The sequence below is a fragment of the Petaurus breviceps genome, unplaced genomic scaffold, assembly GCF_028583685.1.
Source record: "Petaurus breviceps papuanus isolate PSGF00001 unplaced genomic scaffold, PetGlider_PUasm1.0 90504, whole genome shotgun sequence".
NCBI classification, from domain to species: Eukaryota; Metazoa; Chordata; class Mammalia; order Diprotodontia; family Petauridae; genus Petaurus; species Petaurus breviceps.
In genome coordinates this window covers 1,020,326-1,042,927 of record NW_027187266.1, presented here as the reverse complement: position 1 = coordinate 1,042,927, position 22,602 = coordinate 1,020,326, and the positions used below count along the sequence as shown (strand labels likewise).

The window sequence follows — 22,602 nt, the reverse complement described above, 5'->3', positions numbered from 1 at the left end:
CAGATTTCTCAGTCCAGATCATAATGAAGTTGAACAATTGGTCAGAAAGAGATTGCAGGGGTCTCTTTGCTGGCCCTGGGGGACTCTGCTGTTTTGCCCATCCTCAGATCAGGGTTGCAGTCCTGAGTCTCACTCCCAGGATGAGGAGGGGAACTAGCACACCACAGCTGACAGCAGCAGGGGAGCAGGAAACCTGTGTCACTGTTTCAGGCTGGAAAAGAGTGCTTGTGGCTGCTCACAGACAAGGGGAAAGTAGTAAACACACCTCTCCCTAGGCCGTAATACCTTGGACGAACTGAAAACTGAGAGGTCGCCAGAATTACTTCTGAAAACAGCTGCATAAAAAAACCCTGAAGTTTGAGACTGTGCCCCCTCCACTCTGGAAGTAGAGCCCCATTTTAGCACAGAGTTAGAAGTAAAGAAATAGGCTGGAAAAATTTTTTTTAATTAAAAAAAAAGCCAGCGAAATTAAAAGAGACCAAGAAATAATAAAACAAAACATAAAGGATGAAAAAATAGAAGAGAATGTGAAATATCTCATAATAAAAACAACTGAGATGGAGAAGAGAGCAAGAAGGGAAAATTCTTATAATCAGACTGCATGAAAGCTATGATCAAAAGAAGAATTTTGATACAATAATACAAGAAATAATTAAACAATACTGTCCTGAAGTGTTAGAACAAGAGGGGAAAGTAGAAATAGAAAAAAAAAATCTACCAATTACCGCCTGAAAGAGATCCTACAGACTATCATAGTCAAATTCTGAAATCCCTAGTTCAATGAGAAAATATTACAAGCAACAAGGAAAAAAACACACTTCTAGGACAGTATCCCAAAGAGATGATACAAGTGGGAGGAGGACCAGTATGTACCAAAATATTTATAGCAGCAATTTTTGTGGTAGCAAAGAATTGGAAATCAAGGTGGATGCCCATCAATTGAGGAATGGCTAAACAAGTTGTGGTATATGAATGTAATGGAATAGTATTATACTATAAGAAATGATGAGCAGATGAACCTCATAATAACCTGGAGAGACTTATAGAAACTGATGCTGAGGGGAGCAGAACCAGAACATTATACACAATCACAGACACATCTTATCTGTGATGACTTACCTTGATAGACTGGGCTCCTTTCAGCAATGCAAGGCTACAAGACAACTCCTTTTGGACTCATGATAGAAAGGGCTATCTACATCCAGAGAAAGAATTACAGAGTCTGAATGCAGATTGAAGCAAACTACTTGCTCTCTCTCTTTTTTGTTTTGTTCCTTTTTTCTCATTCATTCCATTGGTTATAATCCTTCTTTACAACTTCACTAATGTTTAATGTGAAGGTATTTGTAGAACTTATATTGGATTGTATGCTGCCATAGAAGGGAAAGGGAAAGGAGAGGAAGTAGGAGAAAATTTGGAACTCAAAAGCTTGTGGAACTGAATGTTTGTAAACTAAAAGTAAATAAATAAATTTTAAAAAAGAAAAAGGAAAAAAAATTCAAATATGGTAAAGCCACAATTAGAATCACATAAGATCTAGCAATGGCAACACTAACCACAGATCTTATTAACAATCACTATATATCAAAAAGCAAAAGAGTTGGGATTTCAGCTGAAAATATCAGTAAAGTTAAGCATAATCCTGAGTGAAAAAAATGGACATTCAACGATTTGCCAGACTTTAAGGATTTTGTTGCAAAAAAACTTGAACTTAATAGAAAAGCTGACATACAAGATCCAAGAGAAATACAAGGTACACATCAAAGACTAATTACAAGAGACTCAATAAGGACAGACTATTTACTTTTTATATGAGAAAATGTAAAACATATGTCTAAGATTATTATTAGTAATTCAAAATAAATATGGGGGAGAGGTGAGTATGATGTGACTCTAAAAAGTAAAACAATTTAGGAAAAGAGGAAAGAATAATTATCTTACATAAAGGAGGTAAAAGAGGAAGAAATGACACAGAAGAACAGGGAAGGAGGGCTGGTAGTTCTAGAACCCTATTGTCATTGGGAATGGGTTAAAAAGGGAATGATACATAAATATCTAGAAGGGTATACAATGTTCTAAATTCAGAAAGAAAAAGGTAAGAGGATGGGGGGAAGATAAGGGAGAGAATTTCAGAGGAACCTACTCATATCAGATCTGGGATAAAGAGAGAACTTTACAACAAGAAAATAAAAGTCTTTTAAGTTTATAAAGAAATAAGAGGGTGAGGGAATAGGTTAAGAGGTCTAGATTAATGGGAATGGGATAAAGAGGGAATAACATATATATTTGGAAGAGTATAAAAGTCTTCTAAATTTAGATAGAAACAAGAGAGTAAGGGGAAAGGGTGCAGGAAGATAGGATAAGGGAGGGATCTTTGGAGGTGGGGGTAGGTTAAGTAACAGGAGAGCAAGACAGCAGGTAGAACTAAAGTAAAGGATTCAGAAGAGACAGGAAATAATAGACACACAAACATAAAATAAAGATCAAGGTAGAATTTATTAGAGAAAAAGTCCAGGGGTAATAATCATGCTCTTAGACAAAGTTAAAGCTAAAACAGATTTAATCAAAAGAGAAAAATATGGAAATTAATTTATAGGTTAGTCATATTAATCAATATTGTTTTAAGACCATTTAAGATAACTAGACAGTATAAGGTTGGAATATTGCTGTGGTGTAGAAAATAACCAGTTGGTTTAGAAAAATATGGAAAGACTTGGACTTATGAAGGAAGATGTTATTCACCCTCCGAGAAAGAGGATAAACAAATATAATATTGTATTACATAGACACACATGAACATATATGTCTATATATGAGTATGATTATAGATAATCTAAGTATATGTAAGTGCATATAAGTGCATGTATGTGTGTGTGTATATATGTGCACATATATACACATACAAATATGTATGTATATATGTGTGTGTGTATATGCATGTATGTGTACATATTCAAACTTAACTAGTCTTCTTGGGGGAGGGAGGAGAAAAAGGGGGATAAAAGAATAAAGTAAAAAGTACATAGCAGAGAACAAAAGAAAACTTACAAGGAAAAAAAGAAAAGATGGATAGCTCTGAACACAATGTGTAGTATTTATCACATAGGCTTTCTTAAAATGGAAATTTATCACTGGATATTTTGAATCCTCTCTTACATTCCACTGTGCACACAACAATGCTTTTTTTCTTTTCTATTTTGTATTTAAGTTTATAATATTTTTTCTTATTGTGTACTTAGGTTTAAAATAAATGAATAACTTAAAAAAAAGAAATAGGCTAGAAGATGAGCAAACTGCAGAAAAAAAGATCCTGACTATACAAAGTTACTATGGTGACAAGAAAGATCAAAACACATACTGAGAAGAAGACAACAAAGTCAAAACTCCTACAATCAGAGCCTCAAAGAAAAATATGAATTGGCCCCAAACCATAGAAGAGCTCAAAAAAGGACTTTAAAAATCAAGAGAGGTGAAGGAAAAATTGAGAAGAGAAATGAGAGTGATGTAAGAAAATCATAAAAAAAAGAGTCAATAGCTTGGTAAAAGAGGCACCAAAAATACTGAGAAAAACAGCACCTTAATAAAACAGAATAGGCCAAATGGTAAAGATATACAAAAATGTACTGAAGAAAAGAACTTCCTAAAAAGTAGAACTGACCAAATGGAAAATGTGGAAAAGAAGGTACAAAAGCTCACTGAAGAAAATCTTTAAAAATTAGAATTGGGCAAGTGAAAGCTAATGACTCTATGGGACATCAAGAATCAATCAAACAAAATCAAAAAGAATGAAAAAATAGAAGAAATGTAAAATATACTTCATTGGAAAAACAACTAACCTGGAAAATAGATCCAGGAGGGATAATTTTAAAATTACTAGATCACCTGAAAGTTATGATAAAAAAAAAGCCCCTAGATATCATCTTTCAAGAAATTATCAATGAAGGGGCGGCCTGGTGGTGCAGTGAGTAAGAGCGCCAACCGCAGAGTTGGGAGAGCTGGGATCGGTTCCAGCCTCAGATACTTAACACCCACACAAAATAACTGGTCATGTAACCTTGAGCAAGCTACTTAACCCCAATTGCTTTAAAAAAAAAAAGAAATTATCAAGGAAAAGTTACCTGATATTCTAGAACCAGCAGGTAAAACAGAAATAAAAAAAAAATACACTGATCCCCTCCTGAAAGAGATCTCAAAATGAAAATTCCCAGGAAGATTACAGCGAAATTCCAGAGCTCCCAGGTCAAGGAGAAAATATTCCAAGTAGTCAAAAAGAAATGAATCAAATATAATGGAACCATTGTCAGGATAACACAAGATTCAGCGATTTCCACATTAAAGGACTAGAGAGTTTGGAATCTGATATTCTGGAGGGCAAAAGAGCTAGGATTACAACTAAGAATCACCCACCCAGCAAAAGTGATCTAATTCTTTAGGGGAAAAATATAATCCTTTAAGGGAAAAAAATGGATATTCAACGAAATTCAAGCAATCCTAATGAAAAGAGCAGCACTAAACAGAAAATTTGACTTTCAAATGCAAGACTGGAAAGAAGCATAAATAGGTAAACAGGAAAGGGAAGTCATAAGGGATTCAATAAGGTTAAACTGTTTGCATCCCCAATAGGAAAAAGACACTTGTAATTCCCTAGGGCAGGTAGAAGGAATATACATAGAAAACACAGATAAGAGTTGAATATGATAGAATGATTATCTAAAAAAAATAAAAGGCTGAGAAAGAAGAATGCACTGGGAGAAGGGGAAAGGGAGAGGAAGAATGGGGTAAATTATCTGACCTAAAACGAAAGAGATTTTACAGTGGAGGGGAAGATGGGAGAAGGTAGGAGGGGAGAGCATGAATCTTGCTCTCATCAGAATTGGCTCAAACAGAGAATAATATACACACACTCAGCTGAATATAGAAATGTATCTTACCATACAGGAAATTATGAGGGGAAAGGGACAAGGGAAGGTGGAGGTGGCACTGATAAAAGGGAGGGCAGACTGGGGGAAGTAAAAATCAGAAGCAAAACACTTTTGAGAATGGATAGCATAAAAGGAGAGAGAAAGTAGGATAAAGAGTGGGAAAATAGGGGCGGCCAGGTGGCTCAGCGAGTAAGAGCACCAGCCCCAGTGTCGGGATGACCTGGGGATCAAATCCGGGCTCAGATACTTAGCACCACACCCAGAAATAACTGGCCGTGTAACCTTGAGCAAGTTACTTAACCTCGATTGCTTTAAAAAAAAAAAAGAAAAGAAATAGTGGGAAAATAGGATGGAAGGAAATACATAATTGGTAATCATTACTGTGAAAAAAAATTTACAGCGAGTTTTTCAAATAAAGACCTCATCTTTCAAATATATAGAAAGCTGAGTCAAATTTATAGAAATAAGAACCATTCCTCAATTGATAAATGGTCAAAGGATATCAACAGGCAGTTTTCAAAGTAATCAAAGCTACTATCAAAGTAATCAAAGTCATATGAAATAATATTCTACATCACCACTGATTACAAAGAATGCAAATTAAAACAACTCTGAACTACTACCACAAACCTATCAGATTGCCTACTATGAGAAAAAAGGAAAATGACAAGTGTTGGACGGTATGTGGGAAATTAAAATACTAATGCATTGCTGTTGAAGTTGTATACTGATTCAACCATTCTTGAGAGCAATTTGGAACTACGCCCAAAGAGCTATAAAACCATCCATACTCTTTGACCAAGCAATACCACTAGTAAGTCTGTATCCCAAAGAGATAAAAACAAAAAGGAAAAGGATCTCTATATATAATAGCAGCAATTTTTGTGGCAGCAAAGAACTGAAAAATGAGGGGATGTCCATCAATTGGGGAATGGCTGAATAAGTTGTTGTATATGATCATGACTACTATAAGAAATGATGAGCAGGATGCTCTCAGAAAAACCTGGAAAGACTTACATGAACTGATGCAAAAGAAAATGAGCAGAACCAAGAGCACATTATACACAGTAACTGCAATATTGTATGATGAACTACTGTGAATAACTTGGCTATTCTAAGCAATGATCCAAGACAATTCTGAAGTACTTATGATACTTTTTCCTTACTTTATTTTTCTTTTGGTCTGTGCCATCTTTCACAGAATGACTTACATGGAAATGTGTTTCACAAGACTACATATGTATAATCTATGTCAAACTGCTGGCCTTCTCAATGAGGAGGGAGAGGAGGAAATAGAGAATTTGAAATTCAAAATCTAAAAACAGAATGTTACACCTTTTTTTTACACTTAATTGGAGAAAAATAAAACATGAAATTTTAAAAAAAGATAATTGAAGGAGAGGAAGATACCAATTGCATGTAAAAATCTTAAATCTTATATTAGTACCTAAAAGGGTTACTGAGAGAGGATCAGCACCTACTGATCTATATACCTACATCCTATCCATATCAACATTTTATGAAGATTTTCTATATAGGTAGTGAGGTCCACATAAATACTCAATTTTTTATTTGTCCACAAAATTTAAAAAAGAATTTTCAGATTTGCAGTAACTTTTACAATTATGAACAGTGTAACAGAATAATTTTTAAAGAACATATAAGGATGAAATAAAACCTTAAAGTTTTTCATTTTTTTGTATGAAAGTAGCTCTTTTATCTGTCTAAAATGGGTGGGGAACCTGCAGCCCCAAGGCCACATGTGGCCCTTTAGCTCCTCAAGTGAGGCCCTTTGACTGAATCCAAACTTCACAGAACAAATTCCCTTAATAAAAGGATTTGTTCTGTAAAACTTGGACTCAGTCAAAAGACTGGACCCAAGTACCTAGAAGGTCACAGTTTCCCTACCCTGGTCTAAAACAAAACAGTCTACAGACTTTGAGATGTGATTCACTGTTCCAATACCATAATTCCATTGGTCTTTTACTGAGATGACTTTGAAGCACTTATTGAATTGTACTCTATGTTGATGCAATATATAGAGATGTTGGTGTTATATAGCACTTGTGTTTTGCTGTAGTATGTATAATATTCTCTTCATGATGTAGTATTTACTATATGATTTTTCATACTTCAAACTTCCAGTTTTCATACTCAACGCCTGTTAATATTCACAATGAGTACTGGTAACAATAAACAATTTATTTTCCAGAAAACCAGTTTTAAATAAATTGATGAACAGCCCATAACTACATTACGGGCCTCAGATATTTCTGAAAATCCAGAAACATAAATTTTTTTACAAAGGGGAAAATAAGCTTGAAAGAAAACTGTACCTGGAGATTAAGTTAAAGATGTTTAGTGGCTGCCCCAGAGTGTGTATATCTCTCAATTGTGTGATGCCATTTCCAAACAAATAACTGCCACCCTTTTCAAAATATAAAAACTAATTATGCTGCTGTGCTAATTTCCAGTCATTATATTGGCACCATTTGCTGCCAATTATTGAAGTATCCATGTATGCTAATACTATGCAAAAATACATAAAAAATGCTAGAAGGAATTTAGGGAGGGAAAATACTAAAGAATCATTAGTCTACTGAACTTGGCTTCATTTTGTTTCTTACCTTGATCACCAAGTACCAGGGCACCAGCTTCTAATGCAAAGTCTCCAGATGTACTATCTTTTGAAAGTGTGACAGTCAGACCAGATGAAGTAGTTGTATTACCACAAACATAAACACCACGTGGGGCAACATTACACACTGCCTAAGAAAAATAAGGTAAGGCTGCTAAAAGCGAAGAAAAAAGTGAACATACCAAAAAACAATATATTTTGTGTCATCTCTGAATTCTCAAACCTTCATTATTAATTGCCAACTTCTTTTGATTCTATCTTTATATGCCTCTTATAAATATATCAATGCCTCTCCATTCCCTCTACCCCCACCACAGTTTTGGTTCCTTATTATCTCTATCCAAGTCTATCTACTGGTCTCCCAGTCTTTAGTAATTCCCTCTACTGATTCATCATTCTGGTGGTAGAACATTTCCAAAGCAAAACTTTTATCATGCTTCTATTCAGAAACTTTGAATGTTGTCAGAATTGGCTACTGAGAAAAGTCTGGATTCCTCCTAATATTCAAGACATTCCACACTCCAAGATTTGGCTGCAACCTTGTTTTTCAGCCCAATTACTTCTACTTTCCCCCAGCCATATTAATATTAGCTATTCTCTCAGTATGCCCTATTTGTTCTATCTGGTACATTTTCTCCACCTATTCAATTCATACATATTTTTCAAGGCCAAGTTCAAATGACAACTTCACCAACAAGCTTTCCTTAACCTTGATCTCAGGAAGTAATCTTCCCATCTTCTGGATTCTTAAGCTTTGGTGGATCCCTACTTCAGAACTACTTTCAATGCCAGGTTGTCCACTGGGACCAAAGATTTCTTTCATTTCCTGCCCTCTAGGGTCTTCTCCAGGAAAAGAAAGGCACTCCTACCTCCTTACCAGGTTCCTATACCTCTACATGCAACTGCCTCCTGTGAAGGCTTTGAGGAGTCTCAAAGGACACAACATTATCACCTCTCAAAAGGCTGAAACTCAAGCAAAGATCTCAGTATGATCTGATCTTCTGCTAACCTCAATAGTGTTTTTCTAATCACTTGGATTCACTGTTAAATTGCTGGCATGGTCTCATATTCTCAGTCTCCCTGTCCCAGTGATTCTGAACTCTAGACAGACAATATACAAAGCTTAACTCCCTACCTCTTCTACCTTAACATTATAATCTCCTCCTCCCTCACTCTGTCCTAGATCTGCTTATCCCATCCCTGTGCCATCATTTACAAACTGTCACCTTAAACCTCTTCCGCCCTCCCCCTCCCCACTCTTTCTATCTTCTGGCCCTCACTGAGACATGGCTAATTCCTGATGAAACCATTTCTATTGACACCTTTCCTAATACTAGCTACAGTTTCTCTCATACTACACCCTTCACCCCTCACTAATCTTGGGTGGACTAAATCATTTCACTGCTCCATAACCTCCAGTGACTTGCTCTTACATCCAGAATCAAATATAAACTCCTCTGTTTGACATTTAAATCTTTACATAACTTGGTCCCCCCCTTCCCTTCCAGTCTTCTTATACTTTACTCAACTCTACACACTATGTTTTAGCTACATTGGCCTACCTGCTGCTCCTCAAACATAACACTTCATCTCTTGACTTCTTTGACATCTCTTGCACTGGCTGTACCCATGCCTAAAATGCTTTACCTCCACCTCTTAGTTTTTCTGGCTTCATTCAAGACTCAGCTCAAGTACCTGTCACTGCAAGAGGCCTTTTCTAATCTCCCTCTCCCTTAATAGCACCTTCCTATCTCATATTAACTTCCATCTATTCTATATATTTCTTGTAGGTGCTTGGTTATTTTATTTTGTCTTCTCTATTAGAACATACACTTCTTAAGGAAGACGACTAATTTTACCCTTATTTGCACCTTCAATGACTGGCATAATGCCTGACACATTCAGTATTTAATAAATTATTTTTGATTGACAAATTTGTACCTTCTATTGGACTTTCACATTCTACCTTATAACATAGTTATTTGTGTTTGCTACTTACTTTATCAGACTGTAAAAGATAGTGACAGAGGGACTATGTCATTCATTTTGGTATTTTCAAGCATGCTTTACATATAGTAGATACTCAATAATTATATTTGTTTAACAAATTTATGTTTAAGTTCAAATGGAAAAATTGTTAGTTGTCATTTTTCAATTCAACTCAACAAATATTTTAAGCATCTACTACTTTGTGTAAAGCATTATGCTAGGCTCTAAATTTCTAAAGCTTGTCTTATAAACTGGTAGGAGAGGCCACTAAGAAATTGTACAACCTTTTTAGAATTGCTTGAACCTAAATATATATACATGGGATAGGCTGGACTCTAAGGGAATTCCAACTGAGATTTATAATCCTGCCTAATTCAGAACATTCAATTAAAGTATATCACAAAGGCGAGTTGAAAAAAAGTAAATGGAGTGTATCTACAATTTGACATAAACAAGTAACATTTCCCTGAATGTAGTAATTAAAATATTAGGTCAAATCATCTTAAATTTTTAAAAAATATGATGCTATAGACTAAAATGAAACTAAATATTTCAAACAAAAGAATATGCATCACATAAAACTATGTCCACAAGCCCAAGGTTTGAAAAAATTAGTTCAGAATTAAAATCCACCTCTATTTAAATAAGAATTCTATGGGGCAGCCAGGTAGTACAGTGAGTAAGAGCACCGGCTCCAGTGTCAGGACACTCAGCACCACACCCAGAAATAACTGGCCGTGTAACCTTGTTACTTAACCCCGATTGCTTAAAAAAAAAAAAAAGAATTCTAATAAAAACTGAAAATATGAGCAATCTCACTGGTATTGTTCAGGACTGCTAAATGAATCATCACTATATACAGACTGTCACATAATGAATGATTTTTTAAAAATAACTGGGAGGAATGAAAGTTTTATAAGCTACAAACAAAAAAGAAAACATGTAAGAAAAATTTCTGTACAATGAGTAATCTGTAAAATATATTTCTAAAAGTGATAGGAATAGTTTACAAGTGGTACCAAACTTTTGGTCAAAGGAGTGGTTAACACTTCAGACCCCAAGAGCAATATGGTCCTGTGGACTGAACATTGGACTTTGACTAAGAAAGACATAGGTTTGAATGCCACCTCACACATCTGGTAGTTGTATGATTCTGGGTTTTTGCCTATCTAAGCCTCAATTTATTCATTTAAAAAAAGGAGATAATACTACCTACTTTACAAAGTTTATGTGAGGATAAAATGAGATAAAATATGTAAAGCACTTTGCAAACTTTAAAGCTCTACTATGTATTGTCAGTTGGATTGTAATTATTATTCTTTTTTTTAATTTTTTTTATTTTTAAGCAATCGGGGTTTAAGTAACTTGCTCAAGGTTACACGGCCAGTTATTTCTGGGTGTGGTGCTGAGTGTCTAAGCCCGGGATTCGATCTCCAGGTCGTCCCAACACTGGAGCCGGTACTCTTACTCGCTGAGCCACCTGGCCACCCCTTGTAATTATTATTCTTAATGAACACAATCAGCATACAAAAAATGCTACACAATGAAATGAGAGAAAAAGAATAAAATATATACTTACTATGTGTCAAACTTCTGTTAGACAAAGTGTGTAATAGAGAATATGAAGAAAATATGAGAGGTGGCTAGGTGGAGCAGTGAATAGAACACCAGCCCTGGAGTCAGGAGGACCCGAGTTCAAATCCAGCCTCAGACACTTCAAACACACACACACACACACACATACACACGCCATGTGACCTTGGGCAAGTCACTTAAACCCAATTGCCATACCTTCCCCTTCCAAAAAAAAAAAAAAAAGAGAAGAATAAGAAACCCTGGACCACTTGTCAACTTTAAGAACCAGGTAAATCAAAATTTTGATATTAAAATTCTCTGAACATTCAGTAGCTACTCAGCTTTTATAGTCACAATTACAATTAAAAGGCCAGTAGGTGATGCTACTGCACTTCCTTGATTTTTACCTTGGTCTCATCATCAGCAAACTCATGTTACGTAATAAAAACAAGGCAATGGACAGGGCAGATGGGAATTTTAAACCAAGGAATATGAATGACAAGACATCTACTTATTTGAGCTATAGTCAATAACAGGCAAGTGATTGCAATTTGAAAGGAAGGACCAATAAGAGAATTACCTCCCTAATTTAATTCACAAATCTTAAATTATGCATCAAATCATGTCCATGGAAATATACTTGTCATGTACAGAATAAGCCTGATAAAACAAATGTATTATATAGTCACACCAAAAACATATTTAATGTTTAATATTTACTTGCTAGTGGGGTTTGACAGTCATTTAACCTCTTTGAGGGGGAGAGTTTCCATACTAGGTGAAGATTTCTGAATAATGGTGAATTATCTAATTAATATTTCAAATTCAGAGAAAAGAAGTAATAAGGTTCCACAGAACAACACTAAAGCGAATAGGGTATAAGAAGAGTATTTTACTTAGAAAAGTATCTACGTTCCTAAAACAACAATCCTTTGTGTGCTCAACTGACTTGCCAGAATGTAAAGTACAAGTAACAGCTGAAGTTTATCCACCGCTATAGGATTTGTAAAATGCTTTACATACATTTTCTCATTTGCTCTTCACAACAGACCTGTGGAGTAGGCACTAGTATTATTATCCCTGTTTTACAGATAGGGAAACTGAGACCTAGAAGAGTTAAATGACTTGTCCATAGTCATATCAGCTACTGTTTACCTAGGTACCAGGCTCTAGGGTTGCAAATATAAAAGTAGGGGCAGTCCTTCCTACACTCCTTGAGTTTGAATTCTCCAGGAGAATTATTATACATTCACAGATAAATAAATACAGGATATTTACAAAACAAACAAAACAATGGGGGGGTGGGAATTAACAACTGAAGGAATAAGCAAAGGCAGGTGGCACTTGAGGTGCATCTTAACCATTCAATCTTATATTAAAAGCTTCTATTCCATATGGAAAATGATTTTTAAAAAAGTTTTAAGATTTAAAAAAAAGTTTTAAGAGATAATTATAAATTATACTTGCATATTACAAGTAAAATCTCTAAGTAGTGCTTGAGAGCCTACTTGTAGCATCTGACTCTTTCCCAATCCTGGATCTCCAACCACTAGGATGTGTGGGTCTCCTCGAACTGGAATTCTGTTTTTGTCATCCACGTATTTCTGGCATCCTCCAAAGAGCGCTAATGCCAAACCAGCCTTAACAAGCTAGGGAGTAAAAAAATAAAACTGCTCAAAAATGAGGTACAAACTTAACAACTGCTTTTTACCGGCTATTTCCTTATGAATAAAAAGAGCTCATCTCATGTGCTAACTGTTTAATTTTCCTGAAGGTGTTTACTACTAAGACTACCCTACAAGTTTAAAACATTAATTTGTGAAGATAATGAGTGCAGTGACTACATAAAGGAGGGAAAAAAAGTCAATCAATAAACATTTGTTAAGCACCTACTATATGCTGGGTACTGTGTTAAGTACTGGGCATACAAAAAAGAGGCAAAAGAGACCATGCCCTGAAGGAGCATACAATCTAATGGGGAAGACAACTTGCAAACAAATATATACAGGCTGAATAAGAAATAATTAAAACTTAAAATTCATGTCAATTAAAATGAATTATTTTTATACATCTGGCTTTTTTACATTTATTTTCAAAATTTTTCAGAAGTCACATTTACTAAACAAAGACAGTAGATTTTCATTTAAAAATAAGAACAAAATTAAACAATGTATAATACTTACTTCATGACCAAAAATTACAGGGCAAAGTGAGCTGAAAAACAAAAAAGAACTAGGTTTGAAATATTGTCAAACTTGATTATCCTTTTTTAAAATTTAACTATCATTTATCAAGGAATTTTTGTTTGCTACTTTTTCAAAAAAAAATTTTCCAAAAAAAATTTTCAGTAACTTTTACTATGATAGAAGTTCTCAAAATTCTTCCTTTAGTGTCATATGCTAATCTAAAAAAAGGAAGAGTATTTCAAACACTTTAGTCCGCACAGTCAAGGCACTCAATAAACACTTTAATTATCTTAAATGAACTATACCCTCTAAGTCATTTCTAGAATTAGACTTTAAACTGGTTTTTGGTTGTAGAACATATGTATTGTATTAAATTATATTCAACACGAATGTGCATGTTGGAATATCTGTTTTGATAGCTAAGTTATTGGGGAGGATTAAATGATCAACTGGATATGAATAACAATATACTGAAGATGACAGATGACATACTTCAACTGAAGATGAAGGATTATATAAGCAAAACTATTCATTACTATACAAGTGAACATGCAACCTGTTTCTATTAGAAAAACAAGATATACAACATGGCACAGACGACAGAACACTATACTTGGGAGTCAAGAAGACCAATGCTGGAATACCACCTCAGATATTTACAAGCTGTGTGGCCTTGAGCAAGTTATTCTCTGCCTCCTTCAGTTTTCTCATCTATAAAATGAAGATAATAATAGCACCAACCTCCTAGGGTTGTTGTGAAAATAAAATGAGATAAAAAATATAAAGTGTTTTGCAAAAAAAAGCTCTATATAAATGCTAGCAACTATGATTATATTTGCAATACAAACTGAGAATGTCAACTGTACCAAATTTTACTAAATTCTATTATATATACTTCCCCCCAATTTTTTTAACATGTAACCATTTATTGCATACTCTATTCCAATATGACTGGTAGTCCATAGTTCATGCTGAAGTTTCAAAGAATGTGAATAGGAAGAGGCAGACAATAGGAAAAAGGTCATACAATTGTCATAGTCACTTAAAAAAGCAAAGTTGCATAGTAGAAAAATCAATCTGTGTCAAAAATTCTGACCTTCCACATACTATCATGGCAGAATGGGACAGTAGAAAGAGAAATGGATTTGGAATCAGAGGACATGGTCTTCTAACCTCATAACCTTGGGCAAGTCCCATAAATCTGTTATCTAATCTGGAAAATGAAAGGTTGAAATGATCATCTCTAAGGTCTTTTCCAGTTCTAAACCTATGATCCTACAGTCTCAGGCAATTAATTCGACTTCTCTAATGTTAAATTTTTTATCTTTAACATACAATAATACTCATAAAATTATTATGGGAATTGATATATCTACAGAACACTTTGTAAACATAAAATTCTAAATAAATGTGAACTATCATTAAATAAAATCAACTAAAATATATATTCATCATTAGATAAATATGATGATCTAAGAAGAGCCACAGAATGTTTATTCTATGTTTATAGCCAAATGTTTATTTATATGGAGGGGTTTGGGGAGAAATGAAGAATAAACTGCAGGCTATTTCAGGTCCTGAGTTAGATTCTTCCAGTTCCCATGATAACTGATGACTATAACTATGCCTCAGAGACTAATTTCTACTTTTGTGAATTTTTGTGGGTTTCTTATTCAGAGTGGCATCTCTGAATGTTTAAGAATAAAGAAAAATTAAAGAGTTACGAGGCAACAGTAGAGTAATGGACTCAGAATCAGGGAGACCCAAGTTCAAAACTTGTCTCTAATATTTACTTGCTAGTGGGATTTGACAGTCATAGTCATTTAACCTCTTTGAGGGGGAGAGTTTCCATACTAGATGTACTATCAGTGCCATAGTGAAGATTTATGAATAATGGTGAATTATCTAATTAATATTTCAAATTCAGAGAAAAGAAGTAATAAGGTTCCATAGAACAACACTAAAGTGAATAGGCTATAAGAAGGGTATTTTACTTAGAAAAGTATCTATGTTCCTAAAGCAACAATCCTTTGTGTGCTCAACTGACTTGCCAGAATGTAAAGTACAAGTAACAGCTGAAGTTTATCCACTGCTATAGGATTTGTAAAATGCTTTACATACATTTTCTCATTTGCTCTTCACAACAAACCTGTGGAGTAGGCACTAGTATTATTACCCCTGTTTTATAGATGGGGAAACTGAGACCTAGAAGAGTTAAATGACTTGTCCATAGTCATATCAGCTACTGTTTAGAAGTGGGATTGGAACCCAGGTCTCTGTTGGCTTCAAGTGCAAGGCACTCTTTCAGAAAGACAGCAAAAATGGAAATGACACTGCAAGGCAGGTTAGTAACAAAGCATAATCACTACTTCAACAAGAGATCTGTATTATATAATATAAATAATATAACATTATATATTATTCAGACATTTAACTTAAGCATTAAAAAAAACATCCATACTTGACAATAAGCTTAAAAAGGTTTTCTTCAGATTGAATCTCTTGGATAGCATAAAGGTCTTTCAGTGAAAACTCCATAGACATTCCATAATTTGCCCCATCTTCAGAAATTTTTGTTTTTTGTCCTTTGCTATTGCTTACAGAATTTGCTTCAATGTATAAGAGGAACATGCATTTGTCATTCTTATTTCGAGAACCTGAAAAATTAAAATAATTAAAATCTCCCCTTTATTTATTCAAGTTATAAAATCAAAAGACATGGTGAACTACAAAAGGAACTTCAAATAAAAGTAAATGTTACACCTTCATAACAAACGCTATGCCTAAAACATAGAATTTGACAATTAGATTTGGAAACATCCCAATCCTAATAAAAAGTGGATAGAATATGAATAGAAAGTGAAGGATATTTTTAAAAAAAGGAAGAAAAAGCAAATTCATACCTTCTTCAGTATTTGATACTTTAACAATTCCTGTAATGGTGACTATGTCCCCTGGGACACAGCTATCTACAAGGTCCTGAACAAGCTCACATTCTATTGTTCGAGGAATCCGGCCTGCTTCTCTCTGGTCATCTGACATCAACTCCTGGATTCTACAAAGATAGCAATGTACAAGTTCATAGAAACACTGACTTAGCTTTTTCTTTTACATGTTAAAAATTCAGTCACAAAATATTAAATTATTCCTTTAGCATGAAGGTAAACTAGATATGGTATATAGTAATAAAAACAACATAATTCCTTACCACTTTTTCTTTTCTTTTTTAAATTTATTTTTAGTTTTCAACATTCAATTCCACAAGATTTTGAGTTGCAAATTTTCTCCCTGTTTCTCCCCTACCTCCCATCCCAAGATAGCCTACTGAATACCCCTTCCCCCAATCTGTTCTCTCTTATATCCCCCCCATTGCCCCACTAATTTTCTTGCCTTACCACTTTTTCAATTTAAATAGTGAGTCTAAAGCTTACTTTAGCAAATTCTGTGTCTTGGAATTATAAGTATGATATAAGAACCATACATGTAGGTGCTTCCTCCACCAATGCAAACTGTAGCCCCTAAGATGATTTGCAATGCCCTAGAAAACCAGCTTATTCAGGTATTGCAGCAATAAATAAATAAATTTATATAATTTACCTTCTGGTAATGATGACTTTTAAACTTAGCTAGGCAGAGGACAAATAGTTCACTAGACCTATACTCCAATCAATCAAGAATTTATTGACTACTGTTTGTCAGGTGCTGAAGATACAAAGACAATCTAGCTGACTCACTGGTTGAGGTGGAAGAGTTGGCATATCCTTTGCTACTCATTGTCACTTCCAGCTTCTTCCTGTACCACCATTATTTAGTAATCTCTGCTCCTCTGAAATTCACTCAATCTATAACTATCACCTAATGAAAATTCTGGTACCTATTGTCTCCCAGCCTCTAGGGCACTCCTCTTCTTTCCTCTAAGAACTTAGTGCCTGGTTCACAATCCTCCACTCTTCTTGCCCTTATTCTAGGAAGCCTTAATATACATAATGATCCTCCCTCCTGCACCTTAATCTGAGTTTCCCAACTAACTCATCTCACATCACTTAATCCTCCACTCCTCTTTAGTCAAACTCAAAGACAGTCAGTCATACCTCTGATGTTGCCCTCATCTTTCCAGATTCCTCTGGAACCTTTGACACTGTCAGGTATCCACTTCTCCTGGATACTGTTCTGTTTTCCTGACACTACTCTCTCCTGGTCCTCTTCTCATTTGACAATTCCTTCTCAGTCTCCTGGATTTTCATCCAGGTCAGACCCATTAACTGTGGGTGTCCCACAGGGATCTATCCTGCAGTCCTCTTCCCTTCTCTACACTCTTTCATTTGAATTCATCAGCTCCCATAGATTTTCAAATCTGCACTGTCCCTGTCTTACCTCTCCCTCCCCTCCCCAATAAGAAAGCAAAAAACCCCAAAAAACAAAAATAAGACCACTGTTACAAAGAAAATAGTTAAGCAAAATCAAATTCTTGCATTGGCTATGTAAAAAAAAAAGCCTCACCCTATACTGAGTTCACTACCTCCCTATCAGGAGGTGGTGGCATGTTTCATGTTAGATATTCTGGAATGGTGGTCACTCTGAGTTCCTAAGTGTTTCAAAATTTTTTTTCTTTGCTATCAATTTTTCCCCCATTTACCTGCTTCTCTTCTTATTTTGGTGGCATTGGTTTTGTTTGTGAAATACTTCTAAAAATTTTATGTAATCAAAACTATCCATTTTACCCCCTATCCATAGATCTGACAGGCAATTTCTTCTCTGCTCCTCCAATTTGTTTATGCTATCACTTTAAATATCAAAGTCATGTACCCATTTGGAGCTTATTTTGGCATATGGTATGAGTTGTTGGTCTATATCTAGTTTCTATCAGATTGTTTTCAAATTTTACTAGTTTTTGTTGAATGGAGAGTTCTTGCCGAAATAGCTGGGATGTTTCAGTTTATGCTACTGTTCTTATCAGCTTCTATATATGTGTACCTAATTTGTTCCAGTAACCAACCTACTTTTTACCAGTAGCAAATGGTATTGGGCATTGGTATTTTGTAGGGTAGTTTGAGGACTGCTACTAATGGCCTTCTTCTTTGCCACTTTTTTTCATTAATTCCCTTGAAATTCTTGATCTTTTGTTTCTACAAATGAATTCTGCCATTTTGTTCAACTCTATAAAGTAGTTTTTTAGTAGTTTGACTGGTATGACACTATATAAACAAACTAACTCAGGTAGCATTGTCATTTTTATTATGGTCATTCAGATTACCCACGAGAAATTACTATTTCTTTAATTATTTAGAACTGCCTTTATTTCTATAAAGAGTGTTTTGAAGTTGTGTCCATATAATTTTTGTGAATATCTTGGCAGGTAGATTCCCAGGTATTTTATACTTTATATAAATTTTTTTCTCTTTATGCCAAATTATGTTAGTAAGATATAAAAATGCTGATGGTTCATATGGCTTAATTTCATATTCTGCAACTCTGCTAAAGCTAATTTTTTCAATAAATTTTTTTAGATGACTAAGTCATCATACCATCTGAAAAAAGCAACAATTTTGTTTCCTTCTTCACTTATGCTTATTCCCTTGATTTCTTTTTATTGTCTTATTGCAATATTTGACACCATAATAAACAGCAATGGTAATAATGGATGTCTTTACTTTAATCCCTAATTTGTTGAAAAGGCTTCTAGTTTATTGTCATTACCTATGAAGCTGGCTAAAGATTAAACAGATAATACTAATCACATTAAAGACTCTCTTATTTCTACGTTTTCCAGAATCATTTTTCTCATCAGGAATGAGTTTTGTATTTTGCCAAAGGCTTTTTCTCAATCTACTGATGTAATCATATAATTTCTGCTGTTAAAATGACCAATAATGTTTAACATTCTAATAATGAAATATACCAGCATTCCTGGTTTAAATCCAATCTGGCCATAATGTATATAATCTTTGTGATATGTTGCTGTAAACTCCTTGCTAATATTTTATTTAAAATTTTTATATCAATTTTCATTAGGAACGTTAGTCTATGGTTCTTTTTTCCTGCTCAGACTTTCCTTGGTTTAGGTATCAAGGACATATTTGGGCAATTTATATTTTTGTAGATATTCATATATTTCACTACATTGTCAGTTTTGTTAGCATATAATTAGATGGACTGGTTCCTAATAATTTCATTTCTTCTTTATTTGTTGTGAATTCACCTTAAAAAAATTTGATACTAGTGATTATGCAGAGTTCCTTTGTAATACTTCTCCCATGGCCTATAACTTTGTTTGATGAATAACTACAATAAGATACAATATATCTTTCACCAAACTCTTCATCACATAAAACCTGTGCATTACATTTATTAATCAATGTTTTTAATGTCTGTTGGACTACATATAACAAATTTTATTCTCTAGTATAACAATAACACATGCATATATCACTTTAAGGTTTTCAAGAAATTTATAATCTATTGTTACTTACTTAATAGACTGCCAATCCACAGTAACTGTGAGAGGAGAACTTCGGAGGGCAGTGAATGTTTTCCCATGACATACAGGCACAGGACACTGGAAAAGAATATGTTCAAAATCACATTTTGTTAGACTTAAATGAGTTCTTTAGAAAAATATAGATGAAAATGCCTCGTATAACTTTTTTTTTTTAAGCAACCAGGGTTAAGTAACTTGCTCAAGGTTACACGGCCAGTTATTTCTGGGTGTGGTGCTGAATGTCGGAGCCTGGGATTTGATCTCCAGGTTATCCCGACACTAGAGCCAGTGCTCTTACTTGCTGAGCCACCTGGCCGCCCCTCATATAACTTTTTTGATGAACAGTTTGGTACCAGGTGTGATACAATAGTGATACAACAATGACTACAATGGTTTGCAATTCCATACTTTATAAAATCTAAGGGCTAGCTAGGTGTCAAACTCTCTATAATCTGCCTTAATTCTGCCCGATAACCATTTCCCCTATTTTTAATCCCACAATTTTATTAAGCACCTACTAGATACAGAGTGCTCTGGAGGAGGAGACATAAAATATAGTCAAATTAATTACCAACATATCAGGCAGGTCACCTTACTATTCCTTCCTGCCTCTAAGACTATCTTCTCAACCTGGAATGCCCTTCTTCTCTTTGTCTCCAACTATCTGTATCTTCTACCCATCATCAAGCCTGACTTACCTAGTATAAATCTCACCTTTTTTATAATATGGACTATAATTTCATGCTATATACAGTATTTTATATAGAGCATGAACTAGAGTTTTTATATAGAGAATATAGACACTAGTATACTAGTCATGATAAGTGTCACTAACATTTTGCTAGAGCATTCTATTTAATTTATGCCTTACTATACATTGTCCCCAATTTAAGAACAGGTTGTTTTCTAAAAGTTCACAAGTCAATCTCTTTTATTACGTGGAACATACTTTCCAATAGAAATAATATTCTAAAAGGTAATTAGATACATAGCTAGTTAGACGATGATATAACTAACAATACTAATTTGAGTTCAAGGTCTTGGGAGCAGGGGGTCATGCAGTTCATAGAAGAGGGTTAGCAAAGGGAATCTTTTATTTTAAGTATAAAATTAACCAAAAAAATTTTGAGTATGATACATCTTGGTATTTTGGGTATCTTTCTACCCTTTATTTCTGTATCTCCCTTCTTCTACTCTTCTTCTCATGGGCCCCTATGTGTTCCTCTATTCTAAAGTGCTCCAGATTCTAAAATAACTTCACACAATTCCCCTTCCATCAAATATTCCCTCAGATAACTACCTCAGCTAGAGCCTTGAACAGGGGGCTCTTAACCTTTTTTTCCTCCAATGGCAAGAATGTCCTTGGCAGTCTGATGAAAACTGTGGAGCCCTTCTCAGAGTTATGTTTTTAAATAAACAAAATAAAATATGACTTACAGAGGAAATCAATTATACTGAAATAGCTATCCAAAATATTAAAATGCAAGTTCACAGACCCTAGATTAAGAAGCCCTGTGCTAGAAGAAAAACAAATTGATTGCTCCAATTCACAGTAAATGGTCAACTGGTAAGAGCTGTAACTGGTGAAATTGAAAGTTAACAACTTGGTAACAAATGTGAAATGAAAATCTTTATGGCACTATGGAGGAAAATATTTTGGAGACAGGTAGGCAAAGGCAGGCCAGCCCTACCTAAGATCTGCTCCAAAAAGTTTCTTTTATTTTTAAAAGATTTTTCCCTTCCTTCATTTCTGAAGCTATAGATTCTCTAAAAGTTTTAGATTTTGAAATGATAGTTGACATGAAAACTGCAGAAATGGGAAGGGCAGGTAAAGGGTATCCATCTCTGTTTGTGTATATGTATATTTATATGCATGTATGTATATACATACATATATATTACACACATATACATACACACACACATTTCTCAAAATGACTACTTGTATACTGTGTTATATGTATATTATTTTTTCCCAAGGTCATACAAGCTGTGTGAGCCTGGGGAAATTGTTTGCCTTCTCATGGTCTAGCTAGGCCTCTAAGATTATAAATTACAGAGAGCTTGTAGAAGTAGAAAGAATTTCCTTACCTGGTTATCCCCTATACCAATTAGGTCACAAATAAAATCTCTATTTTATATGTGTGTATACATATATGTATACATATGCATATACACACATACAAACAGATATACAACATATATACACACATGCACACACATACATGGGGGGGAGAAGAGAGTGAGTGTGGGGGTGGGTAGGGGGGCCCAGTGAGTGGTGGTGGTGGAAACATGGACATTTCAATCTCAGCATGATCAAAATGGGACTTCTTATCTTTCCCTCTAAACCCATCCTCCTAAGTTCCTTATTTGTTTTAGAAGCAGTCACCCATATATACAACCTAGAAGTCATACTCAACTCTTTCACTAGTACTCACTCCCTAGATCAAATTAGTTGAACAAATCTCATTGATTCAACCTCTTTAACAGCTTTCTATTCATTTTCTTTTCTCTAATGACATCACAACCACACTTCTAGACACTCATTATCTCTTACCTGGTTAATTTCAATAGCCACCTAATTGCTCTCCCTTCCAAACAGTTGTCAAATTAATATTCTTAAAACAATAGGTCTCTAAAATGCTACTCTTGTCCTCAAGAAGCTTCAGTGACTCTCTAATGACTTCAGGAAAAATATAAATTCCTCTCTTTGGCATTTAAAGTCCTCCATAGAACTTTAAAGTCTTTCCAGGTTGACTACATATTATTCTGCCTCACAGCAAAACTGGCTTATTTGTTAGTCCCAGAGCACAA

General features: G+C 34.6%; 1 protein-coding gene across 8 annotated transcripts in view; it reads right to left on the bottom strand.

Annotated features, from left to right (window-relative positions):
- The window catches only part of MCM8 (minichromosome maintenance 8 homologous recombination repair factor), a 77,116-nt gene that overhangs the window by 26,412 nt on the left and 28,102 nt on the right, over positions 1 to 22,602 (bottom strand). For all 8 annotated transcript variants that reach the window (XR_011163299.1, XM_069062784.1, XM_069062783.1 and 5 more), the window contains 6 exons: positions 19,781 to 19,866; positions 16,214 to 16,365; positions 15,772 to 15,967; positions 13,308 to 13,338; positions 12,633 to 12,773; positions 7,550 to 7,691 (listed from right to left, as the gene is read on the bottom strand). Coding sequence is in view for 7 of the 8 variants with exons in the window: in XM_069062784.1 (XP_068918885.1) it covers positions 7,550 to 7,691; positions 12,633 to 12,773; positions 13,308 to 13,338; positions 15,772 to 15,967; positions 16,214 to 16,365; positions 19,781 to 19,866 (748 nt within the window). In the remaining variant the exon portion in view is untranslated. The remainder of the gene's footprint in view (positions 1 to 7,549; positions 7,692 to 12,632; positions 12,774 to 13,307; positions 13,339 to 15,771; positions 15,968 to 16,213; positions 16,366 to 19,780; positions 19,867 to 22,602) is intronic.